At 45.7% G+C, this 21,482-nt stretch overlaps 1 protein-coding gene across 3 annotated transcripts in view; it reads right to left on the reverse strand.

The window, feature by feature from the left end:
- The window catches only part of GPATCH2L (G-patch domain containing 2 like), a 357,886-nt gene that overhangs the window by 112,118 nt on the left and 224,286 nt on the right, over positions 1-21,482 (reverse strand). Inside the window, exons 6-7 of one of the 3 annotated variants that reach the window (XM_069208440.1) lie at positions 20,787-20,854; positions 12,092-12,131 (exon numbers count right to left, since the gene is read on the reverse strand). In XM_069208440.1, coding sequence (XP_069064541.1) covers positions 12,092-12,131; positions 20,787-20,854 — 108 coding nt within the window. Of the gene's footprint in view, positions 1-11,983; positions 12,036-12,091; positions 12,132-20,786; positions 20,855-21,482 lie in introns of all 3 variants that reach the window. The other 2 variants (XM_069208439.1, XR_011198831.1) reach the window with 2 other exon arrangements.

Raw genomic sequence — 21,482 nt, forward strand, 5'->3', positions numbered from 1 at the left:
CTCTTACAAAATGGCTAGCAGTGTGGATGACATGTGAATCCTATACTTTGTAGACCCCTGTAAAGTGCTCCAGCACCCTACACTGGTATGATAGGTGCTACAAAGCAAATGACTCATTATGGTTTTACTTCCTTTCCCCACCATATATTTATGCGGAAAAGCTTTCTCAGATCTTTTGTACCTAAAAAATATAACCCGAAATCAATCTGACCTGAAGATTCAACTTTCCTAAATCAAACAAAACATTGCAAAGTTAGTTGCCGAGATGCAGCGCCAACCTTCCCATTAAAACATTTCAATTTTGGCATATTTGTTCGATATAAAATAATTCGATCTTTAGTGATTAAATTTGAGCATTTGTTTGGTGTGTACTTGTTTGTGGGTTTTTTTTGCGAATTAATGTTTTATTGTTAGAAATTTACATCCTACAAATTGCTTGCGGGTCACGGGCTTCTAGTAGTAATTCGAGGGGGGGTGGCTTGGGGGTCCCCAAGAGTCGAATAGATAACAGACTATATCCTTAACATTGGGTTTTAAAGAATCAATTCATCTGGAATGACAGTAGTAGACAAATATTTTCCACTTTGCAGTGTAACAAGCACGCATAGTTGGTGTGCATGCTTGTTTAAAGATTTCATACAGGGTTGTGGAAGGTTCAAATAACCAACTTCTAGGATTTCAAGAGGCAGATCGCAAGATTGAGGGATCTGGGGCCTGGGTGTTTGATTTCTCAATTTTTCTGCGCAAGAAGGTCTTGCCTGTTTGGCAGTACCTCGTATTGGATTTCTGAGAGTTCTAGTAGAGTAGTGAACCATGACTGCTGTACCCATGGGGGAGCTACTAGAATGAGAGATGTCTGCTTAAGTTTGCGAACCACTAATGGAAGAGGTGCAAAAGCGTAAGCAAATATCCCTGACCAACTCATCCATAGTGCATTGCCCTTGGACTGTGGATGTGGGAACCTTGAGGTGAACTTTGGCCATTTTGTGTTTTCTGCTGTGGTGAAAAGGTCTATTTCTGGGTGACCCCAATGCCGGAAGTATGGGAGGAGAACTTGCGGGTGGATCTCTCATTCGTGGACTTGTTAACGCCTCTTGCTGAGCAAACCTGCAAAGTTGCTCTCCGATCCCGGCAAGTAATTAATGCATGTTGTATCGGAGAGTCCATTTCCAAATGGTCTGGGATAGATGAGAGCTGAGGGGGACCTGGTGCCTCCCTGCTTATAGAGACAGTACATGGCCGTCATGTTGTCCATTTTCATCAAGACTATGTTGCCAATCAGGTGAGGAAGAAACGCTCTGAGAGCCAAATGAACAGCTAGCAACTTCAGGTGATTGATCTGGAGATGTTTGTGGATGAGTGTCTAGCATCCCTAGACAGTGAGATCTTGTGAATTCGCTTCACAGCCCATGACAGAGGAGTTCGTTGTTATGGTTCCCTGCAGATCTGGGTCCAGGAACGGCCGTCCTTTTAGGAGATTGTTGGTACTCCACCATTGCAGTGAGTCGCAAACTTGACAGCTGGCCAAAACTAGATCCTCCAACTGACCCTCCTCTTGAGACCACTGGCGACTTAAGCACTCTTGCAACGGACGCATGTTGAGTCTGGCATGAGGTACTATGGCTATGCAGGATGCCATCATACCAAGGAAAGGCATGACTATCCTCCCTGATACTTGCTGATGAGGCTAGAACAGAAGGATAAGCATCCGAGAGGATTGAATTTGGACAGCACTGAGGTAGGCTATCACTCTCTGTAAATCGAGGATGGCTCGTAGGTGGGGTTGTATTTGGAGATGCTGGAGATGGGATCTGACTGCATAGATGGTAAATCTTAGTTGATGAAGTATGTTTATGGTGGACTGAGTGTGCTGCAAGGCAATGTTGACGTGTAGCACTTGATGAGCCAATTGTCTAAATATGGAAAAACGTATGTTGTGCCTGTTTTGCAAATGTCTTGCAGCTTGCACACATTGGCTGCAAGACATTTCTTGAAAATCTGGGGGGCGGTTGTCACCCCAAAGAGGAGCACCTTGAATTGGATATGTTGGTTGTTTATCAAGAACCTGAGGTATCAGCGATGTGCCGGGTGAATAGGAATGTTGGAATAGGTGTCCTTCAGGTCGAATGCTGTCATGAAGTCGCCTTGTTGTAGTAATGGCATGACATCTGGGTCTAAGGTCCAAGATTGGTCTCAAGGACCGTCCTTTTTTTAAATAAAGAAGTAGAGTGAATAGACTCCTGGGCCATGCTGGTGTGTTGGCACTGGTTCTACAGTCCCCTTTTTTGTTTTTGATTGTGTCTGAACTTGCTCCTTGAACAACTGTTGACATTCTATTGAGAGTCTGTATTTGAGGGGTGGAATATTCAGAGATATTCGGCGGTGTGGAAGTGATCTCCAGACAATAACCATGTTGAATAATATGCAACACCCATTTATTGGAGGTGCCAGGCAGGAAAAAAAACCTGGTATTCACCCCTTGACTGGTGTTGTGTCGTCGGGGTGGGGGATGCGAAGTTAGGTTGTGGTGGAGGTGGCAGAGGATTTGGTGAACCTACCCTTGGCTTTACGCCTGGAATTATTGCCCCTAAAGGAGCCCCTGATGTAACCTGTAGATAAGGTGGTGTGTTGCTGGGGACTTTGATAGGACGTGGAGGGATATGAGAAGGTAGATTGTGTCTCTCCATGAGGCAATGATCATTGCAATGCTCCCATAGCTTTGGTCATGTTATCTTTTTTTATCGAGTAGTGTGTCTACTTGAGGGCCAAAGAGATGCTGGCCATCAAAAGGAAGTGCAAAGATTTTTTTGTTGCACTTCAAGTTTGCAGACTGAAACCCAAAGTCAGGCGTGACATCTGAGGCGGCCACTAGAATTAATGCCTCTTGCTGCTGTGTTAGTATATCAAGGGCGGAGTGGATGGAGGTGTTCGCAATTAATTTACCCTCCGAGGTGATCTCGTATGCCCTTTTTTATGTTGTAGGAGCCACTCCATCTCATCCCAGTAAGCGCTGTCATAGTGGGAGAGGAGGCCAAAGGGGTTTGGCAATTCTCCATTGGTTGGCAACCTGAGTAGCAACCTTTTTCCCCACTGTATCTATCTTTTTACTTTCTTTGTCTGGTGGAGGCGCCTCACCAGATGTTTGAGAGTCTGCCCTTTATCTCTCTATGGCGACCACCAGAGAGTCAGGAGGGAGTTGGCCTCTAATGTAGGTAGGGTCAGTTGGGGAAGGTTTATACTTTTTAATCAACCCTTGGTGTAATGGCACGTGCCTTAACTGGCTCATTAAAGATGTCAGGTGTGTGGCTAAGCATACCTTTAAGCATCAGCAGATACTTAGCTGAGTGCTGGCTAGAAAAAAGTGTCTCGGAAAATAAATAAATAAATCGCCCTCTAGTGGTTGTGTGTGTGGAGCTGTACCTTAAGATAAACAGCCGTCCTACCTATGATGTTGTGATAGGTAGCGGTGTCATCTAGGGGAGACAGCTTTACAGGGTAAAGGTCAGGGTCTGTCAGTAGGCGGGTCCATGTTTTAAGTGTTCCATGGGTCATCCTGAGTTGGAATGGAGTACTGATCTCCGTCACCCCCTTCTCCCCTGAAAAAGTGAATAGAACCCTCTTGGGAATATGATGAGGTGGTAAAGGTTGTGTAACATGTGGTGGTAGTGGGATGGTATGTACAGGGTTAGTTGCCTTGCCAGCCTTCTTTCTGTGCTTTGGTGGTATAAAAATGTGCAAAGCCTCTCAAAATTACATGGTCTATGTGCTGGTTGTGCACCAGTGTGAGGAGGTCTACCCAGGATATGGCTAGTGTCTGCATGAATGAAAAAGTGATTTTGGCGTAAGTCTATTTCCTCCTACATACGTTAACGCACCGGTTCCACCGTTTCAGTTTTGACCATATGCTATATCGAGGAGTATGATTTCAGCTCTGACGCAACTTTTGATGCTAAGGCTTCTGATGCCAAGCCTTTTGACTCCGAGGCTTTTGATGCCAAAGGTCAATGGGTGATTTCGATGTTAGGTGGAGTGCTGTTTTGGCACAGGCACTTTGAAGTCCAATTTTTAGCTGGATTCCGATGGTGAGGGAGTTGGTTCACTGGTATATCTTCTGTTGTTTTTTCGGCTCCAAGCTGGGGCTAGACATATCCGACACAGCTGCTCAGTGCCGGCCATGGCCCGAGGAGAGTGGTGGCACAAGTGAAGATTTTGGTCGGTCCAGAGCTTTTGGAATGGGTTGCTGGTGTTGGTGCCAGGATGGGGGCACTGTACTCACAGGTTGTCCCGGCGTGATGTCGAGCTCTGAGCCTAACCTGTATCCAGGCAAACAAGAATCCTCGTCGACAGTCGACACCTGGGTGTGGGTCTCCTCCTGAGGGTCTTTGGCTCCAAAAATGTGCAGCGTGTCCTCGATGCTACAGTGGGACATCTCGAGTAGGAAAGCTGGTCGATCCCGCAGTGTCTTTTTGGACCGAAAGGAGTTACAGGCATCACAGGTGGCTTCTTGATGGTCCGGGGAGAGGCACAAGTTACACACCTGATGGAGATTGGTGCGTTGGTACTTGGCATGGCATCAAGTGAAAAATCAGAAGGGTGTTCATTCCATCACTGGGTGGATATGGTGTCGAGGGAATGTGGAAGATAAAGTCGATCCTAAAATGCGAAGGCCCACCTGGGCCGCAGTCGATTCAAGTTACCCTGAGGAAGTTGATGGGTAAACGAGGGAGACTAAAAAGAACCGCAATCAAAGACAATACCGACGCTAAAGTATGGAAGGGACAAACGCCAATGGTGTTGAACCGGAGCAGAGGAACACACGTTGGAACCTGACCAAGAGGAGGAGTCACTCTACCTCTACCTCACGACTTGTAAGGCTTTCTTCAAAGAAAAACAAAACAACCTGCATACTTCCGAGCCCAACACTAGATGGCGGGATTATGCTAAGCATGACTGTCTACAGCCACACGTCTCGAACATTTCTTTTTCATAAAAACGCATTGCACTACTGAATTATACTTAGTACACTGTAGATATCTGGGCAATAGTGAACTACACTGCAGATACTTGGGGGAAATCCTGAATTATACTACATATAGGAGGAGGAGGTGCTGCCTGGTAATCAAGGGCAGGTGCCCTTTAAATTTTACTTCGCGCTCCCGCCACGCGGGAAGCACGTCTTGGTTCCGAAGAGGAGGTGCTGCCTTGTAATCAAGGGCAGGAGCCCTTTAAATTTTACTTTGCGTTCCCGCGGGACGCGCGCGGACGGCGCATGGGCGAAGCCCGGGCCAAGGGCGGGCCTGTCCTGCGCCCGTCAGCGCCTGACAGAGGCTGGGCTGGGCCACCCCCCTGACGCCCCATTTTCAAAAGGCTGTAAGGAGAGGATCTTGTCTTGCTGCTGAGCCGGTTCTGTGGTCAGAGGACCCTGCTGACTTTTTGCGACGTAAGGGCAGGAACTAGGCCCCCCCTCGCCCACTGGTCCTTGGTGTTTGGGGTGGGGACAGCCCCTTTAAGACTCTTTTCGTGCCCACTGCCGGGGGCTGCGCTTTCTGGATTCTGTTGACTTGTTGTGCGGTAGGGGCAGGATCCAGGCCCCCCTTGCCCTCCGGTCCTTGTTGTCTGGGGCAGGGACAGCCCCTTTAAGACTTTTTTTGTCGCGACTATTGGTGCCCGGGCCGGGCCATTCCCCTTCCTTTTTGCTCTTGGGAGTTCCTCTGTTTGCTTGCCATCTGCAGTAGGGGTTGTGGAGTGTACAAACCATTGTATGGTGTGGGGTTCCTAACAGTACCAAGAGGGACTCGTTTGTTTCCCTATAGTTTGGGTTCCTCTTCAAGGCCCTTAAATTTTAGTAAGAAAGATGGGTCGTCGGCAGGGGGGTGGGGGGGCCGAAGAGAAGCCTAGATCTAATAAAACCCTAGACGACTTTTTACTAAAAGCCGTCGGGGCTCTAAAGAATGAAATAGAGCAGGTTCAGCGTCGTTTAGCAGTCCCATCTTCCCCAGCTATTTTTGTAACCCATGACGACCTCACCATACAGTCCACCTCGCACACAGGATCTTTACCTATAGCATCCCCCCTTTCCCCTTCCCCTGCAGGTACTTCCCTAAAGTCTCAGGGTGAAGCGCCAAATGACCCCATCCCATCCGCATTGCTGATTTCGCCGACCAGGAGCCTTTCAAAGAGTGAGCTCCCCACTACCATCGTTCCCAATCCCAAGGGCAAAAGGAAACGTAGGGAGCTTGCCATCTTAAATAAACGTTCCAGCATCCTGAGTCCCCTCCACCCGACTCAGCTCCCCATTAAGGTTACGGATCCATCCTCCTCGCCTCTTACCAGCGACCAACAGTCAAATGAGTCTATTAGGGTTCTCATAAGAGAAGAGATCTCTAAGTTGCTTCTTCCAATCGCAACTCGCCTTCAAACAATAGAGGAGAAACTTGAAGTTTTTATTAAGACCCAGAAGCCTGCACCCTCTACTACTATAGACACCCAACCCTCCTCACACCTCTTACCCTACTTACGAACAGGTTAGCGTTAATAGACGACCTGCCCCAACGAGCAAGAGCCATTTTTCTTCCAACCAACCAACCAGTTCTGCCAGAGTATCAAATACCTCGATTATTTCTCCGCTGATGGCTCCAGCCCATCCCCCAGAAAGGATTTCTCTTCCGTCAAACCCAGTTCCCAGCACTGATCATGGTCTTACGGGTTCCATGCAGAGGACCCAGACCACCGGCCCAACTGGAATAAGAGCATTGCAACTCCCCCCGGAGTCATGCCCATATTTTTTGGTTATTTCCAATGTGCCTGTACTTAAAACCAAATCCCCGGAATCTTTCACTGAGCTTAAAAACAAAGTTATCCATTGGTTACATCTTAATGCGGGGTTCGCATTCTCCATGACATCCTCGATCCTGATGGTGAGAAGGGTTGGGTGGGTGGGTTTTCTTGAAAAGATCGGCACAGGGGATTGTATTGTCATCAATTTTGACTCCCCTGCTCTTGTACGGCAGCTCGTGCTAAATGCAGATAGACCGTATCCTGCTGTTGGTATGGTCTCTCTGTGTAGACTTCAAGCATTCTATCCGTCAGCACGGCCACCCATGTATAGGCAACCATTTTTGTCTCGGAAAGTTGCCCGTGACATTGAGACACGGTCCAGCCCTGTTCTTGGTCTCAGACATCTATCACTGTCACTCTCGGAGATAGACTGACTATGCGATGGCCCGTGGGAAGAGGATTCCAACACTCTAGCTTTTGCGCCCATTAATTATACTATCCCTAATGTTCCTACTCCAGCAACTCCATTAAAAATGACGGTCCCTGATAATCGGGGAACTTCTGACAACACTTTTTATTTAGCCAATAAGGAGGGGGCTCCTCATCCCTCAACCACTTCTAGGGATCCAGGGCTCTATTGTTCAGAAACCCCATTAGATATGATTTAATCGGGCCCTGCACCCTGTGAAGTGTACACCACACAAGACAATACAGTTACAGGCAACTATATTCCTCCAAAGGAAGCCAGACATATCAAATCCAATGATTTTGCCAAGGTTCTTAGTTGGAGTGTAGCAGGGCTGGAAAGCAAAATGCAAAATTCGGAATGGGGTCAATTCATTGACGAACATCTATTATGTATATTTCAAGAAACTTGGGCGACGGGTCCCAAACACAGACTAGGTTTTAGAAGCTATTGGGTTTCAGCTCGAAAGTCATCCTCTGGGAGATCCTCAGGAGGGCTACTTATATGGTTAAGTAGTTCTCTCAGAAGTAAAGCTGTAGTAATAGACACGGGCTGCCCTGACCTACAGGCCCTATTGTTAATGATCCCCAAGGAGAAATCTTTACTAATAATCAATGTTTATAACAGGAGTGAGGGTTCCCTCTTAGATCACGACCCTCTATTTTTATTGGATAGCTTACTTAAAAATAATATTTCTCACTTTATTCTGATTGGAGGGGACTTTAACGTTACATTTGAGCCCAACCCCCTGGTTCAAGAGATATATCAGGAAGAGGACGCTTATTGGGGGATCCCACAGCTAGTCTCTAACAAACGGCCGAGATTGAATAAAACAGCCCGTTTAGTGGCTGATATTACAATAACTTATGGCCTTCGAGCCTGCAATGGTCGCTCCTGCTATGATGCAAAGCTGCATCCCACTTTCAAACGAGGAAGGACTAGAAGCCAGATCGATTATATACTCATCGACATTAGACTGTGGGGCCACATGGTTGATATGAGAGTAAGAGAGCATGAAGAGAGTGACCACGATCCACTGATTCTATCGACTAGAGGCTTATTCCCTTTACTTGAGACACCACATTCTAAGTTCTATGTCCATCAGCTAGCTTTATCAAATAATAGACGGAATTTAAAATGGGAGTCTGTTACCACATCCCCCGAGCATCTTTCATCAATTTACAATCTGCTAGCCAATCAAATGGAGTGCATGCTTCATTATAAAGACGATGAGGGTGATAGGCTTTTAGCAGCCCACAGTAAACTGTTCGATTCCCTAAAGTACCTCTTCACAAAAGAGATCTCCAGCAATACCAAGAAAAAGTGCCGGGCACAGTGGTTTAATAATTCATGTAGGGAAGCACAGCTCACTTTACTGAAAGCATTAAAAACAGGCCAAGCTGATTCTATAAGAACAGCTAGAAAAGATTATAAGAACGAATGTACCAAGGCACGTAGAAGCTGGGAAGAGGCCAGATGGGTAGCTATCTTGGAAACCGCTAAATCAAAAGATACCTCCAGGTTTTGGAAATTAATAGCAGAAAACTGTGGAGACTCTGCCTCTGTACCTGTCACATCAATTATCCCTGTAACCTGGGTTGAGCATTTTGGCCAATTATACGCAGGTTCTCCCGAGGTATCTCTTAGGTCCCTCGATGTCCCAATATCCCAAGACGCTACCCTGATCTCATTCACTTTAGCTGAAACTAGTGCCGCTATAGATTCACTGAATTGGGGAAAGGCTCCAGGTCCTGATAAGATTCCGGGTGGTTTATACAAGACAAGACCTGACATATGGGCTCCCTATCTCAAACAAATATGCAATGCAATCGCAGCTGGAGCCCCTATCCCTCACTCATGGAAAGGGGCCGAGATAGTCCCCATCTTCAAAAAAGGTTGCCCCAATATTCCAGCTAATTATCGTCCAATCAGTCTCCTAGATAATTTTCAAAAAATCTATGCCAAACATCTTTTGTTCCACCTTGATGAATGGATCATGGAATCTAATGCCCTATCTAATCTACAAGTAGGGTTTAGACCTGCCGTGAGCACCATTGACCAAGTCTTGGGATTCCTGGCAATTAAGTGGAAGAATGTGGACTTGGGGGGGGGGGGGGGGGGGGGGGGGGAATCTGTATGTGGTCTTCATAGACCTGAGAGCTGCATTTGATCTGATCCCCAGGAACACGCTATGGTCAACACTCTCCAATATGGGGGTTCCCTCAGGTCTCTTGAGTCTTATCACCCGGCTCCATGACAATACCTAAGCCCTAATTAGATGTGGCAAGGAGGGTGAGTTGACAGATCCTGTGGCCATCAATAGAGGAGTCCGGCAGGGGTGTGTTCTGGCCCCTACCCTTTTTTTGCTTTATATCAATAACTGTATCCGTTATTTGGAGAATTGCATAAACGACTCGCCCAAATTGGCAGGGGAAAAAACGCCCATGTTTATTGTATGCGGATGATACAATTTTGCTAGCCAAATCTCCGGTGGGGATCCAAAGTTTGGTTAACCAATTTTGTGCTTTCTGTAAGGATTTTGGGCTCGACGTCAATGCTAAAAAAACGAAATTCATGATATATAGCTCTCTAAGGAAACGACCACGTGTCAAAATTGAAATGAATTCAATACCACTGGAGAAAGTGGAAGAGTTTGACTATTTGGGAATTAGACTATCATCTACAGGAAAATGGGAGGCAGCCATTGGTAAAGGGGCACTTATTTTAAGTCAAAGAGGTGGGGCCCTAGTATGTAGGTCCAGAAAGGTCCTGAGTTCCCCTTTGATTATAATCGCCGAGATCTATAATGCCCAAATCCATGCGGCGGCCCTGTATGGAGCGGAACTCTGGGGATTACATAGAAGACTGGATATTTTACTAACAAAAGAAAACAACTTCCTTAGACAGGTTTCCCGGTTAGGGGTAGGTACCCCAATGATTCCTCTCAGGCTCCACTTAGGGTTAAACAGCATCAAACCACAGCGGCCCTGAGACCGCTTTCTTATTGGATCCGCCTTTGGACAACTCCCGAACTCGAACCATATAGGACGGCAGTGAGGGAACTTATAGCTACTCCGCAGGGCCCGACTAGAATCCAATGGCTGCAGGAGATGAAATCTGCTTGGGCTAAAATAGGTCTCTCCCATTACTGGGAACACCCGAAACTGATTCCCAATAACGCAAGACATCTTGTTAAAAGAAGATACTGGGAAAAAGCCAATGAAGATATACTTCGCCAAAACGGGCTTGGTAGGCTAACAACAGAATTTCTCCAAATTAAACATGAACCTTGGCCTGAGACTTCCATGAACCTCCCCATGCCATCTTATGCCCTTTATTTACAGCTTAGATATGGTTCCCTGCCTACTAATATCTATACGGCCCACTGGTCATCCAGTGTCCCTTCGACTGATAGATGCATATCTTGCCCTCATTATAAAGAAACAATCGAGCATATCCTGTTTTTCTGTCCCTCATACAAGAACCCTAGAGGAAAGTGGATTATCCCCCTCTGTAAAAACCTATTACTGTCGGATAGAGTCAATGCCACCAGAATATGCAAATATGAAACATCCACACTGGTTGCCTCCTCAGTTACCAAATTTTTATCGGAGGCTTGGTGTATCCGTCGCAGGCTTATTTCTGTAGAGAGGCCCTAGGAGCTCTAGGCTAAGCCTTTTTTTGTTTATAGAAGGAGATTTCAACCAGATCCATATTTCTTCGTTTCTTCTTTTATTTTTTAAACACATGCTATGTACCCTGTTATTTCTTTGATTCTACCAATTTATATGTGACATCTCTTCCTGTATTTCAGCAAGAATTCTTGACCTTTTTAGGAGCAAATTGAGACCGTACAAGCTAATTTTAATTCTAGTTGTAAGGATTTTATTGAAATATTTTATATGTTAGTTGATCATTAGACTTTTATAGTATCCTGAATGATTGTTATTATGAATTATGAGTTATTGCGATTCAAATGGATTTTATATTACTATGTAAAACTGTGTTTTTCTTTTAATTTTAAATGGTCCAAATTTCTTGGACCGAATGTATTTAAATAAATAAATAAATACTACATATATTCTGTGCAATTCTGAAGTGCAGTGTACACTTAACTTTGCCAAACTGAACTATGCATCAAATACTCTGCAATACTGAACAACAGGTCAGATAGTTTGCGCAATGTTGAATTATACTATGTATAATCGGTACAAGATGCTGATCTATGCTGCACATACTATGCAATAGTGTACTAGACAGCAGATAACCTATAACTAACTATGTATCAGGTAGCATATGTAATAATAAATGACACCCTGTGCAATGATGAACTACCTGTGGCCACTGTGCACTTCAGAAGTACATTGCAGATACAATGTACAATACTAAATTATACTTCAGATATTGTAAGAAAAGTAGATATTTATGGTAGAAACTGTAATACAGAAGAACACTGCACACAGTCTGTTCAATATTGACTTACAAATGCACAACTGTGTATGTTATCAGCTTTGTATTATGAAATTACACAATAGATATAATTTTTAATGATGAATCAGGCAGAGGTTATTCACAACAACCACTGCAGGTAGTGTGACTCAAGTAGGTCCTTGGAGCAAGGACTTCATTGTATCCGAGAAAATAAATATAATTGTGATTTCTCCTAATAACACATATTTGTTAAAGAAATTAACAGTCACCCAGCGAAAGAGGGAAAGTGGAAGGACAGTGAACCCTTACCTCATGCACAGAGCTGGGTATATGTGGAAAATCACAAGCCGTCCATTTCATTCTAAAGAGAAGGAAACCACATGAGACGGTAAAAAGACGAGGAGAACGAAAGCTTACCTGGTTCCGGTCTCTCTTTGCTGCTGACGATAACCAGAAACTGGGGAGAAAAAAAGGTAAGAGAGGAGTTGGAATGCAAAGACAAGGAGAGTGCACAGCACAAGGAAGGAAGACAGATGATGGGGTAAGTGTGATACATATAGTATAGGATTTAGGGGGAAGGGAGAGTGAGAGGAAAAATACAGAGGGGGATGGAAGATTTGTGAGGTGAAGGACAAAGCGGAACATGCAGAGGCAGAAAGATGTGGAAAAAAGACACAGGATGAAAAGATAGCATGGGAGTCAGAAAAGGATAAAGGGAGAAAGGATAAGATGGAAAATAATGCCGAAATGGGTAAAGAAATTAAGAACAGGAGGTAAGATGGTTAAAGGAAAGATGTACAAAGAAATAAAAGGAGAACATAGAAAACGGGAGAGGAGGAGGACAGCACACACAAAATCATAGGATGATAAAGAATTAGAGGAAGAAAGTACAATGAGTGAAGCAAGGAATGAAAAGGAGCGAGAAAGGATGGGCAGGGTAAAGAAAGGTGGAGAAAGGAAGAGAAGAAAAGAGTATTGTTGCAAATACAGAATGTGGGAACAAGGATGGGAAGTAGGAAAAAAATAAGGAAAAAATAAATGAGGGAGAGAAGAAATAATTAAGATGAAAAAGTTACAAAAAAGGAGAAAAATATAAATCAAGAAAAAGGATAAAACAGACAGAGAAAGGAGAAACAAGAGTCAGAAGGTGTGAAGGGAAGAAAGAAAGGGTAAGAGAAACAAGTTAAAAGATAGAACTATTCAAATGGGAACAAATACATTGTGCACGCAGGGGCTGAATACTTCACACAGAGAGGACATTTATTTTTGTTAAAATTTGGCTTATTTTGGAACCAATGCCGTCAGATAACCAACCCATTCCCTATCAGGCCACTCATATTTCACTCTTCAAAGCTTTCATACAGCATGGCGGTGCCCCAACTCACTTCCAATGCTATTTACAAGACAGCCCATCCCCTCACCATTCCATCAGTGCTGTATACACAGCTGGAGAACATACCCTGCTTCCTTTCTTCAATGCAGTTCACATCTAAGAGAACACCTTCTGCCACTGCACCTTAATGTTATTTACATTCATGGGATTACATTGTCCTTTTTGGATGCCTCAGTTCTAGTTGCAAGCATGCCATTTCAGTCTTCACTGCATTAAATTCAATGCTGTCAATGATGGTGGCATATCGTCCCCACTCCAACCTCTATGCCATCCACACTTCGTAGATAGCAACCTTCCTTCAATGTTATTCAAACATGTTTAGGGGCAACCTTCATCCATTGCGTCAATGTTAGTCAAACCTCTAAAAGTGCCACCTTTTCTCCCTATTCACACTTCTATGACTGCAGTCTTTCTTAACAATAGGTGCTGAAAGAAAAGACATCACAGCACAGAATGGCCCGACTGTGGACCCAGTGGCAACATTCAAAGACAAAGGGCAGTGCACAATAACAGTGCCTTCCACCCATTGCCCTAGGTGCCATGTACACCTCAGTAAGAGCAGGGCACGCTTACATTCTATGGCAGACTATAGAGAAAGGAGTTGTTGCTCTTTGATTGGGTTTGCAAGCCTTTATGAGTGTACACTCTGGTTTGTATAGCCCTCAATGAGAAACATTAAGAACAGAGCCCAATGTGAGAAATAACCCTATTTCTGTTGTGCTCCCCCAATTTTCGAGAGCCTGAATTTGCTGGCTTTAGAACTCTGTGCACATTACTACTGCTAAGCAGTTTTGGCTGCATGACAAAGCATGCCAGGGAGCATGGGGAGAAAATGGATATCCCTGTTTGTAGTTGTAAGGGTATCGAACAGGAAGTCCTGCTTGATAGGGTCCCTGTGCAGCTCAACATTATGAAAGGTGTCTGCCTGAGCTACTACCTGCTGGTAGGATGTACTATACTTTAGTGGAGAGGGTCATGCGGGGTTCAAATCTGGGTCAGTACTTTACATTGGATCAGGGTCATATGTGTCCCATGGATCTGGGTCCTGCGTGTGTCCCGCCCAAATCTTCCCCAGTATAAACAGGGGAACCCTGATGTGTCAGATCTCCTGCAGTAGGTAAGGCAGGTAAATGAGGAGGGCAGGGAGCTGGAGGAGAAGCATGGAGGAGGTGGGGAAGGTGGAGCAGGAAGAAGAGGAGCAGGCTTGTGGGGTGTGCTGGTAGCCTTGCCCTTGGTGACCTCTTTGGAGGGGGATAAGTGTCCAAAGCCTCTTGGAAGGATAATTTCCTCTTCAGCATAACAGGGAGAAACAATAATGCGCCCTATACCCTCCTGGATATGGAGGCTGTGTTGTCAAGCGTCCATCGTCTCCAAAATAGGTTCAACAGTTGATGGCGTAGCTGAAGACTGGCTAGAGTCTTTCTGCTCTGAAGGTGGTGGCTCCCTTGCTTTTGGCACTAAAGTTTTTGGTCTGTGCCCTTTCGTCGGCACCGAAGCAGAGGTGGAAACTGGAAGGCTCGGAGCCGAAGTACTTGGTGACTAAGTCCGGATCGAGATGGCAACAATATCTCGGACCGAAGACGGTGTTTTGGTCTTGGCTGGCGGGAAGGGCAACAAGCAGTTTTTCAGAGCAGTCCATTGCCTGGTGGCAGTGGCAGTCCGGTGACCTCTGTAAGGGGCTTTTTTAACCGTCTTAAGGTGGGCAGGAGGAGCCACAGTACTCACGGGTTGCGCTGATGTCACCTTGTGCCTTTTGATATCCGACTGGATGCCTGAGTCAGAGTCCTGGTCCGATAAGGGCTCCTCTTGTTCCTTCTCCTCCTGGACGTGCCCCTCCCCAAAGATGTTCGGAGTGTCATGCATAGTCTTATGCCCCATCTCCAGTCATCGAGCTCTTCAGTCCCGAAGGGTGTTCTTTGACCGGAAGGGTTTTCAGGTGTTGCAAGTAGCTTCCTGGTGGTCAGGGCGCGAGGCACAGGTCACACAACAGATGCTGGTCAGTGTTCCATCACCACAGTATACTGGTCGGTGCTCCGTGGTGAGGTAGGTCTGAACGAGCGAGGATGCCCCCGGTGGGCACACAGATGGCACTCGGACCAACGAGTTGAGATGAGCGTGAAGATGGAAATACGTAATTGAGAAACAATACCATTGATAAGGAAGAAGACGGAAAGAAAGGTTTTTAACAGGAGCGAGTGGAAAGACGGGGCGAAGATACCCACGTCCAAACCACTGTGAGAAAACAGTCTAACAAAGGAGTCGATGCCCTTGTGCAGTATCACCAAGGAGTCACCACTCGATCCTGTGACTCAAAAATGCTTCTTCCAAGAAAAACAACTTGCAACACTCCGAACACAGCACCAGTTGGCAGGAGTATGCAGAGCATGTGTATCTATGGTCACACATGCCATCGAAAACAGTTTCCCCCTGTAAGGAAGGGGAGTACCAAGAAGCTAAAGACATGCCTACCTGGTGGGAGCAGGGTCCCACTCTGTTGAAACAAGGATTCATCTAATTTTACAGTAAGGCAAAGAGGAAGGGCTGCAAAAGGAGATAGGGGAACCACAACAAAACTGAATTTCTCCAGTTACTGACTATAGAACAGGATAAAACTGGTCACTACTGAAAGAAAATTAGACAACCACTCACAAAATGAACTGAGTGACCTAAACAGCTACATAAGCACATTTCTATCTGAGATAACAGGCTATACCAGAAGTCTTTCTTATTCAGTGGAAATCATCAGTGAGGTGTACATTCGTAGGCACACAAATGAAGCGGGTCCACATCTAACTACCTTCTCAAATTTGGGTTGCTCCACTATGTCGCCCTCTTGAAAGCATCCGTAGGGATAGGTGAGATGTCTAAAAATGAATCCCATACTCAGTATTCCCTGTGAGACCAAAATGCGTCTGGCACAGTTGTCCCAAGGACAGAGAGTTTGCCCTGCAGTTTAAACCTTACTGCTACATGCACAGTATTGTCCAGATTAGTGAACATGTACTGAATGTTGCTCCAAAAGCTCAATGCCCCATAGTGAAAAAGCAAGCATTTCGAAGTGCCTTTGTATTTGTTTTTGTGCCCAAATTCCATAAAAAGTCTTGCTCCTCCTCACAAAATAATAAATGGTCTCCCAAGAAGATAATGGGGTGGCACTGTGGGGGGGGGGGATTTGAAATCCACGGAAAAGCATGAGTAGTAGTTGAATAAATATTATAAAGATATGTATTATGTCACAACCTCTGGTGTCAGACTAATCACTTAGTACAAAAAGCTTTAGCGGCTTTAAGTGTTAGAGCGCCAAGGTGCTCTGTGTCCTTCCACTTGTCCATGGATTTGTGAGCTAATGGAACACAATTCCTTTCTCCTATGAACACTTTTGAAAATAATGATATGTGTCAATGGTATACAAAACTCTTTCAATGAACATAATTAATTCTATAAGATATGCCATAAGTGTTTGCCTACTTGCAGTCTTGCGGGAATAAACCTACTGCATATTTGGCCAGAGTGCCGGCTACAGCTTTGCCCTGATTTAGGCCCACATCTTAAAGACTCAAACGTCTAGCTGTAAGTAACAGAGTCAATGATCATAAATCTGTTTTTAAGTCAAAGTAAGGCAATACCTCAATGCCACCTAAAGATGGATTTCAAAATCAATGGACCACCCATTTGTCTAGCTGGTAAATGAAACAGGCACTGGCAAAGCCAATGGGGCTTGCTTTTAGAATGTAATTGTTGAGCTGCTTGCTTTGTTAATATTTGTTTGTAAGATATGGCTTAAAAAAGTAGAAGGAAAAATATTATACTGGAGGAGAAGTAAACACATACCTTATGTATCTCAAAACTGTATATTGAGTTCAGTGTTTTCAATTTTTATAAATAGTATGGTTTATTTTGAAAACATTTTTCACTCTAAAAACTCTGAGCGGAAAACAAAAGAATAAGTAAATGTCAGAATATAAAGGGAAAAGCTTGGCAATGCCTTATTTACTTTGTATTGGAGTGAGTCATGTGGCCTTTCGCAATAGCTTAAAGAGCAGATTTATGGGCCTCCAAGAGAAGTGTCTTGCAAAGTACAACTTCTGCTCCAAACACCATCTGAGTGCAGCAGATGCCCCCCCCCCCCAGCCCCATGAACGCCTTTGTGTGTCAAAGTTTGTGTTTTCACATAACACGTACAATGCAGAAGATAAACAAAAATAACCCATAAACTGTGCTTTTCAGCCATACCCCAGCAAAATATCCCTCTACATGTAAGCGGGGAAGGAGTGTGATGCAACACAGTATGGTGGATGGTATTTGAGGGGTGAAGCAGCATAGGAGGGCGAGACCTGGCACACACATGTACTATTATGGAGTGCTGAATGAAAAAGAAAAAAGTGGTTCCTTAAAGTGAGCAGCAGAAGCATACAAAACAGCCGATCAAATGTACTGCAAAAGTGCTTTTTTCCAAAGGGGGTGGGGGGGGAGAGAGGGGAGGGGTGGGGGGGGGGGGGGAACAAAAAGGGGAATGCAAACCACTGACTAAGAAGCAAGCAAATGATAGTGTCAATAAAGTCAACCAATGGTAAGCAATTGGTGGGATGAAAGCCCACAGTAAGTTCTATAAGTTAACAATAGGTCTTTTACAACCAGACTGCTATGCTGTCTGGAAGTCTCAACCTAAAAATGGCAGTTTGGGCTGCATGTCTGCTGTGTGTATAATACGGTGGGCCTCCTATGGCTGGTATTTGCATTACAGCATATGATCTCTGAAGACTGAGGCCCTCATTAAGACTTTGTCGGTCAATTCCATTGACCACCAAAGCCGAACCCGCCATTCCACCGTCAGTGCTGGCGGCAGCAGACCGCCATATTACGAGTGGTGGCTGCTCACCACCATTTTTGAGGCGGAGAGCAGCCATCATTCGCTCTGGCGGTCGGCAGTGCAGAGGCTGTTCCCTCGCCGGTCCCGCCACGCCCACAGGACTCCGTCCACCGTATTACCAGCCATAATACCGATCGGTGGTGTCCTGCTGGCATGGTGGTGGCAGACAGGGAAGTCCTCCAGGATCCATCCCCTCACGGATATCCTCCTAGATGGAAGAGGTAAGTGGGCATCCGAAAGGGGGGGTGGGGAATGTCTGATGTGTTTGGGGGCGTGTGTGTGTTTGCGGAGGGGGGAGGGTTGCTGAATGCATGCATTTCTGCAAGTGTGTGTGCGTGTATGGGGGGTGTCTGTATGGATGAATGCAAGTGAGTGGGTGTGTCTGAGTGCATGTATGCATACGCTGAATGGGTGTGTATGTGAATGCATGCTTGCGTGAAGGGGTAGAGGGTGCCTGTGAGTGTATGGATGGGTGGCGGGTGGGGAGTGTGTGCATGTGTGGTGACGTGTGTGTGTGCGCCGACGACAGGAATTAAGATTCCTGTCGCCAGGTGCGTGACCGCCAGGCTTTTCGCGGTGGGGTGACCGCCACGGAAAGCCTGGCGGTGTGCAACCTCGTAATCTGGACGGCGGCCTGAGGCCTACCACCGGATTGGATGAGGTCACCGCTGGCAGCGGTGGTGCAACCGCACCAGCGGGCCAGGCGTAGTTGTGGAGGTTTGGCTTCAGCCAAACTGCACGAAGCCAAACCGCACAACATGTAATACGGCGGTCTGCACCGCCGCCTCTGCTACGCTGAGACCGCCACAGCAAGTCTGGCAGTCTCAAGACCGCCAGACTCATTATGAGGGCCTGAATCTCAAAGCCCACAATGTTTATACGCACTCTGTTGGACCTAGCCCTTTTTTGCAGGGTTATCCTTAAACTTTTTGTCTTCTTCCTATTCTTCTGACCTGTTTTTGTGGGCACTGCTAACCAGTGCTGAAGTGCATATGCTCTCTGTGAATTCCTGTTGTGGGCAGATAGAGATACGGAGTTTGAGGTCTCTGAACTCACAATTTAAAAATACATCTTTTGGTGAAGCTAGTTTTTGAATTGTGAGTTTGAAAATGCCACATTTACAAAGTGGCCATTTTCTTGTTTAACCATTCTGTGGCTCTGCCTGTCTGCTGAATACACGTGTGAACCACGATGACAGTTGGACTGTTTGTGTATTCACCCTAGACAGTCACACAAAGGGAGCTGAGGTGTGCTGTGCAAATCCTGATGGCCCATCGCCAGGCTGATGTTCTTCCTGAGCTAGAGTGTTGGGAGGAGCTAACAGCTGCACCTGTACATGGCTGTGCCTGTCCTCTTACAAAGCAGTCTCCAACCTCCTGGAGTGTGTCTGGGACCAGGGCAAGGAAAGGTTGAGTCTTGTGCACTACAAAGACTTCTCTTTGAAGATTGCTTTTTTCAAAGAGAGTAATGGGTATATGTACTATACCTCTGACACCACAGAGTTTGAACACTTTTGGACTGAGGACATTCTGCCAAGAAGAAGAGCTGGATGCTGTAGGAGAGACTGACACTCTGCTTGTTGCTTTGCTTTGCTGTGCTGGCCTTTTGCTTCTGTCCTGTAAGTGAAAGGACTGGACTTGGCTTTCAACATCCTGCTTTCCAAGGTTCTCCAAGGGCTTGAACTGAACTTGCCTCCTGTTAAGACGTTTCAGGGCCATCAACGACTTCACCTACCAGCACCTAGGCTCTCTTGCTGAGAGTCCTGACTTGCCAAGTGGTGCAAAATCCATTTCCTGAGCCATTGGAACTAAGCTGTGATGCAACCCAGAAGAAACTAAGCACATCGACTCCAGAGCAACGCTGGAACTGGTGCCGCTCTCTGACTCCACGCCGCTGCCTACACCGGAACCATGGTCTCCGCTGAGTGCAATGACTGCGCCCTGCAACATAGGCCCGAGGTCGGCACAGCACCTTTGAAAGTCCCGCCACAGCATCAGTCCTGAGTGCGTGTCACCAAGGTCCGTGACACCCAACTCCCCCACAGCACTGTTGGCCCCGTGGTGTGACTGCAGCACCGCAAAGTCGACGCTTGCACCGTGATCTGCTGGATTCATCAACCCTGCCTTTCTGTAAAGAACTGGTGCTGCATTACCTCCCTTGCAACTGTAAGGAACCAACGCCTCACCTCCCCAGTATCAGTAAGGAACCAACACTGCACCAGCTTCAGCAACGCCTCACCTCCCCGACTCTGTGCAACATCTTTGTTTCCACATCGTTTCCCAAGGTACCGTTCCTCGGGTCTGTGACCAGCCCACACTCCTTTGCGAGTGGCGTCGGACCGTTGGGAACGACTCGGTCAAGGCGCTGTGATACCCCCAGTTGGAGCTATTGTGTTTCTCAGCGCTATACTACATTTATTCTTTAAAAATTCATATCTTTACTTGTGAGTGTTGGATTTTTGTTGTTTAGGTCTTGTTTTATTCAGACAAATATTGGCTATTTTTCTAAACTGGTTAGGAGTCCTTTTGAAGCTGAATGTGAGAGAGTGAGAGTGTGTGTGTGTGTGTGTTTACTTTACACATTGCCTTTGAGATAAGCCTGACTGCTTGTACCAAGCTACCAAGGGGGAAAGCAGGGATTATCTTCGCTGTTTGGCTTCCTTGCCCTGACTAGAGTGAGGTTCCCTACTTAGGGTGCAAACCACTGCTAACTAGAGACCCCATTTCTAACAGACTAGCTGAAGTATAGTCTGCTTGAATCTATAATCCTTTGTCAATGTACATGCAGATATCTGGAGGGGGTGGTTAGTGACTAGACGCACAACGTAATGTGACTAATTTGTTCCTTACTCTTTCTGCCGTGGATCGTGCATGACATGGCTCATCCGGTCCGTCCCAAGGGCACTCATAGCGCTTTCCTGCATGAAAGAAACCATCAATCAGTTAATACCTCATGGCTGCAGGTTCCATAACTTCAAGGGCTCCCCTCTAAACAATCAGTTATCTGAGCAAGGTTTGAAATTAACTCAGCCCATCTCGCTGATCTGGAGGACTTGTACCAACCTTGAGTAGTCACTATTGAGGCCATCTCGCCCTCTGCCTTATAAGGACAGGTCCCACTGTCAAAGGATCTCCTGTACTTTCACAACTTTTCAGACGGAATCAGGCCATCCCCTCTACCACACCTCTGCACTACCAAAGGCACAGGCAGACCACAGACACCTTATACCATATTTTGAATTAAAACCACATTGTAGTAAACATATAAGAATAATTTCACAACCCATTAACCATCAGAAGAAATGGCCTTTTACACAGCATAACATGAAGAAATGGAAAGATACAATTACAACTTCGCAGAAAGCTAATGCACTGCCATTATTTTATATAATTATTTTTCTGGAATAGTGACGTTCTCCTTTTATCTGCCATATTTTAGAGATATTGAAATGTACAACAGGGACAGGACTTTAGGAAAGTAAGTGTAGTTTAAAAAATACATGAAATCTTGAAGATCATCATTCCTCATCTATAAGAAAGATGCCT

The sequence above is a fragment of the Pleurodeles waltl genome, chromosome 9 (genome assembly GCF_031143425.1).
Source record: "Pleurodeles waltl isolate 20211129_DDA chromosome 9, aPleWal1.hap1.20221129, whole genome shotgun sequence".
Lineage (NCBI taxonomy): Eukaryota > Metazoa > Chordata > Amphibia > Caudata > Salamandridae > Pleurodeles > Pleurodeles waltl.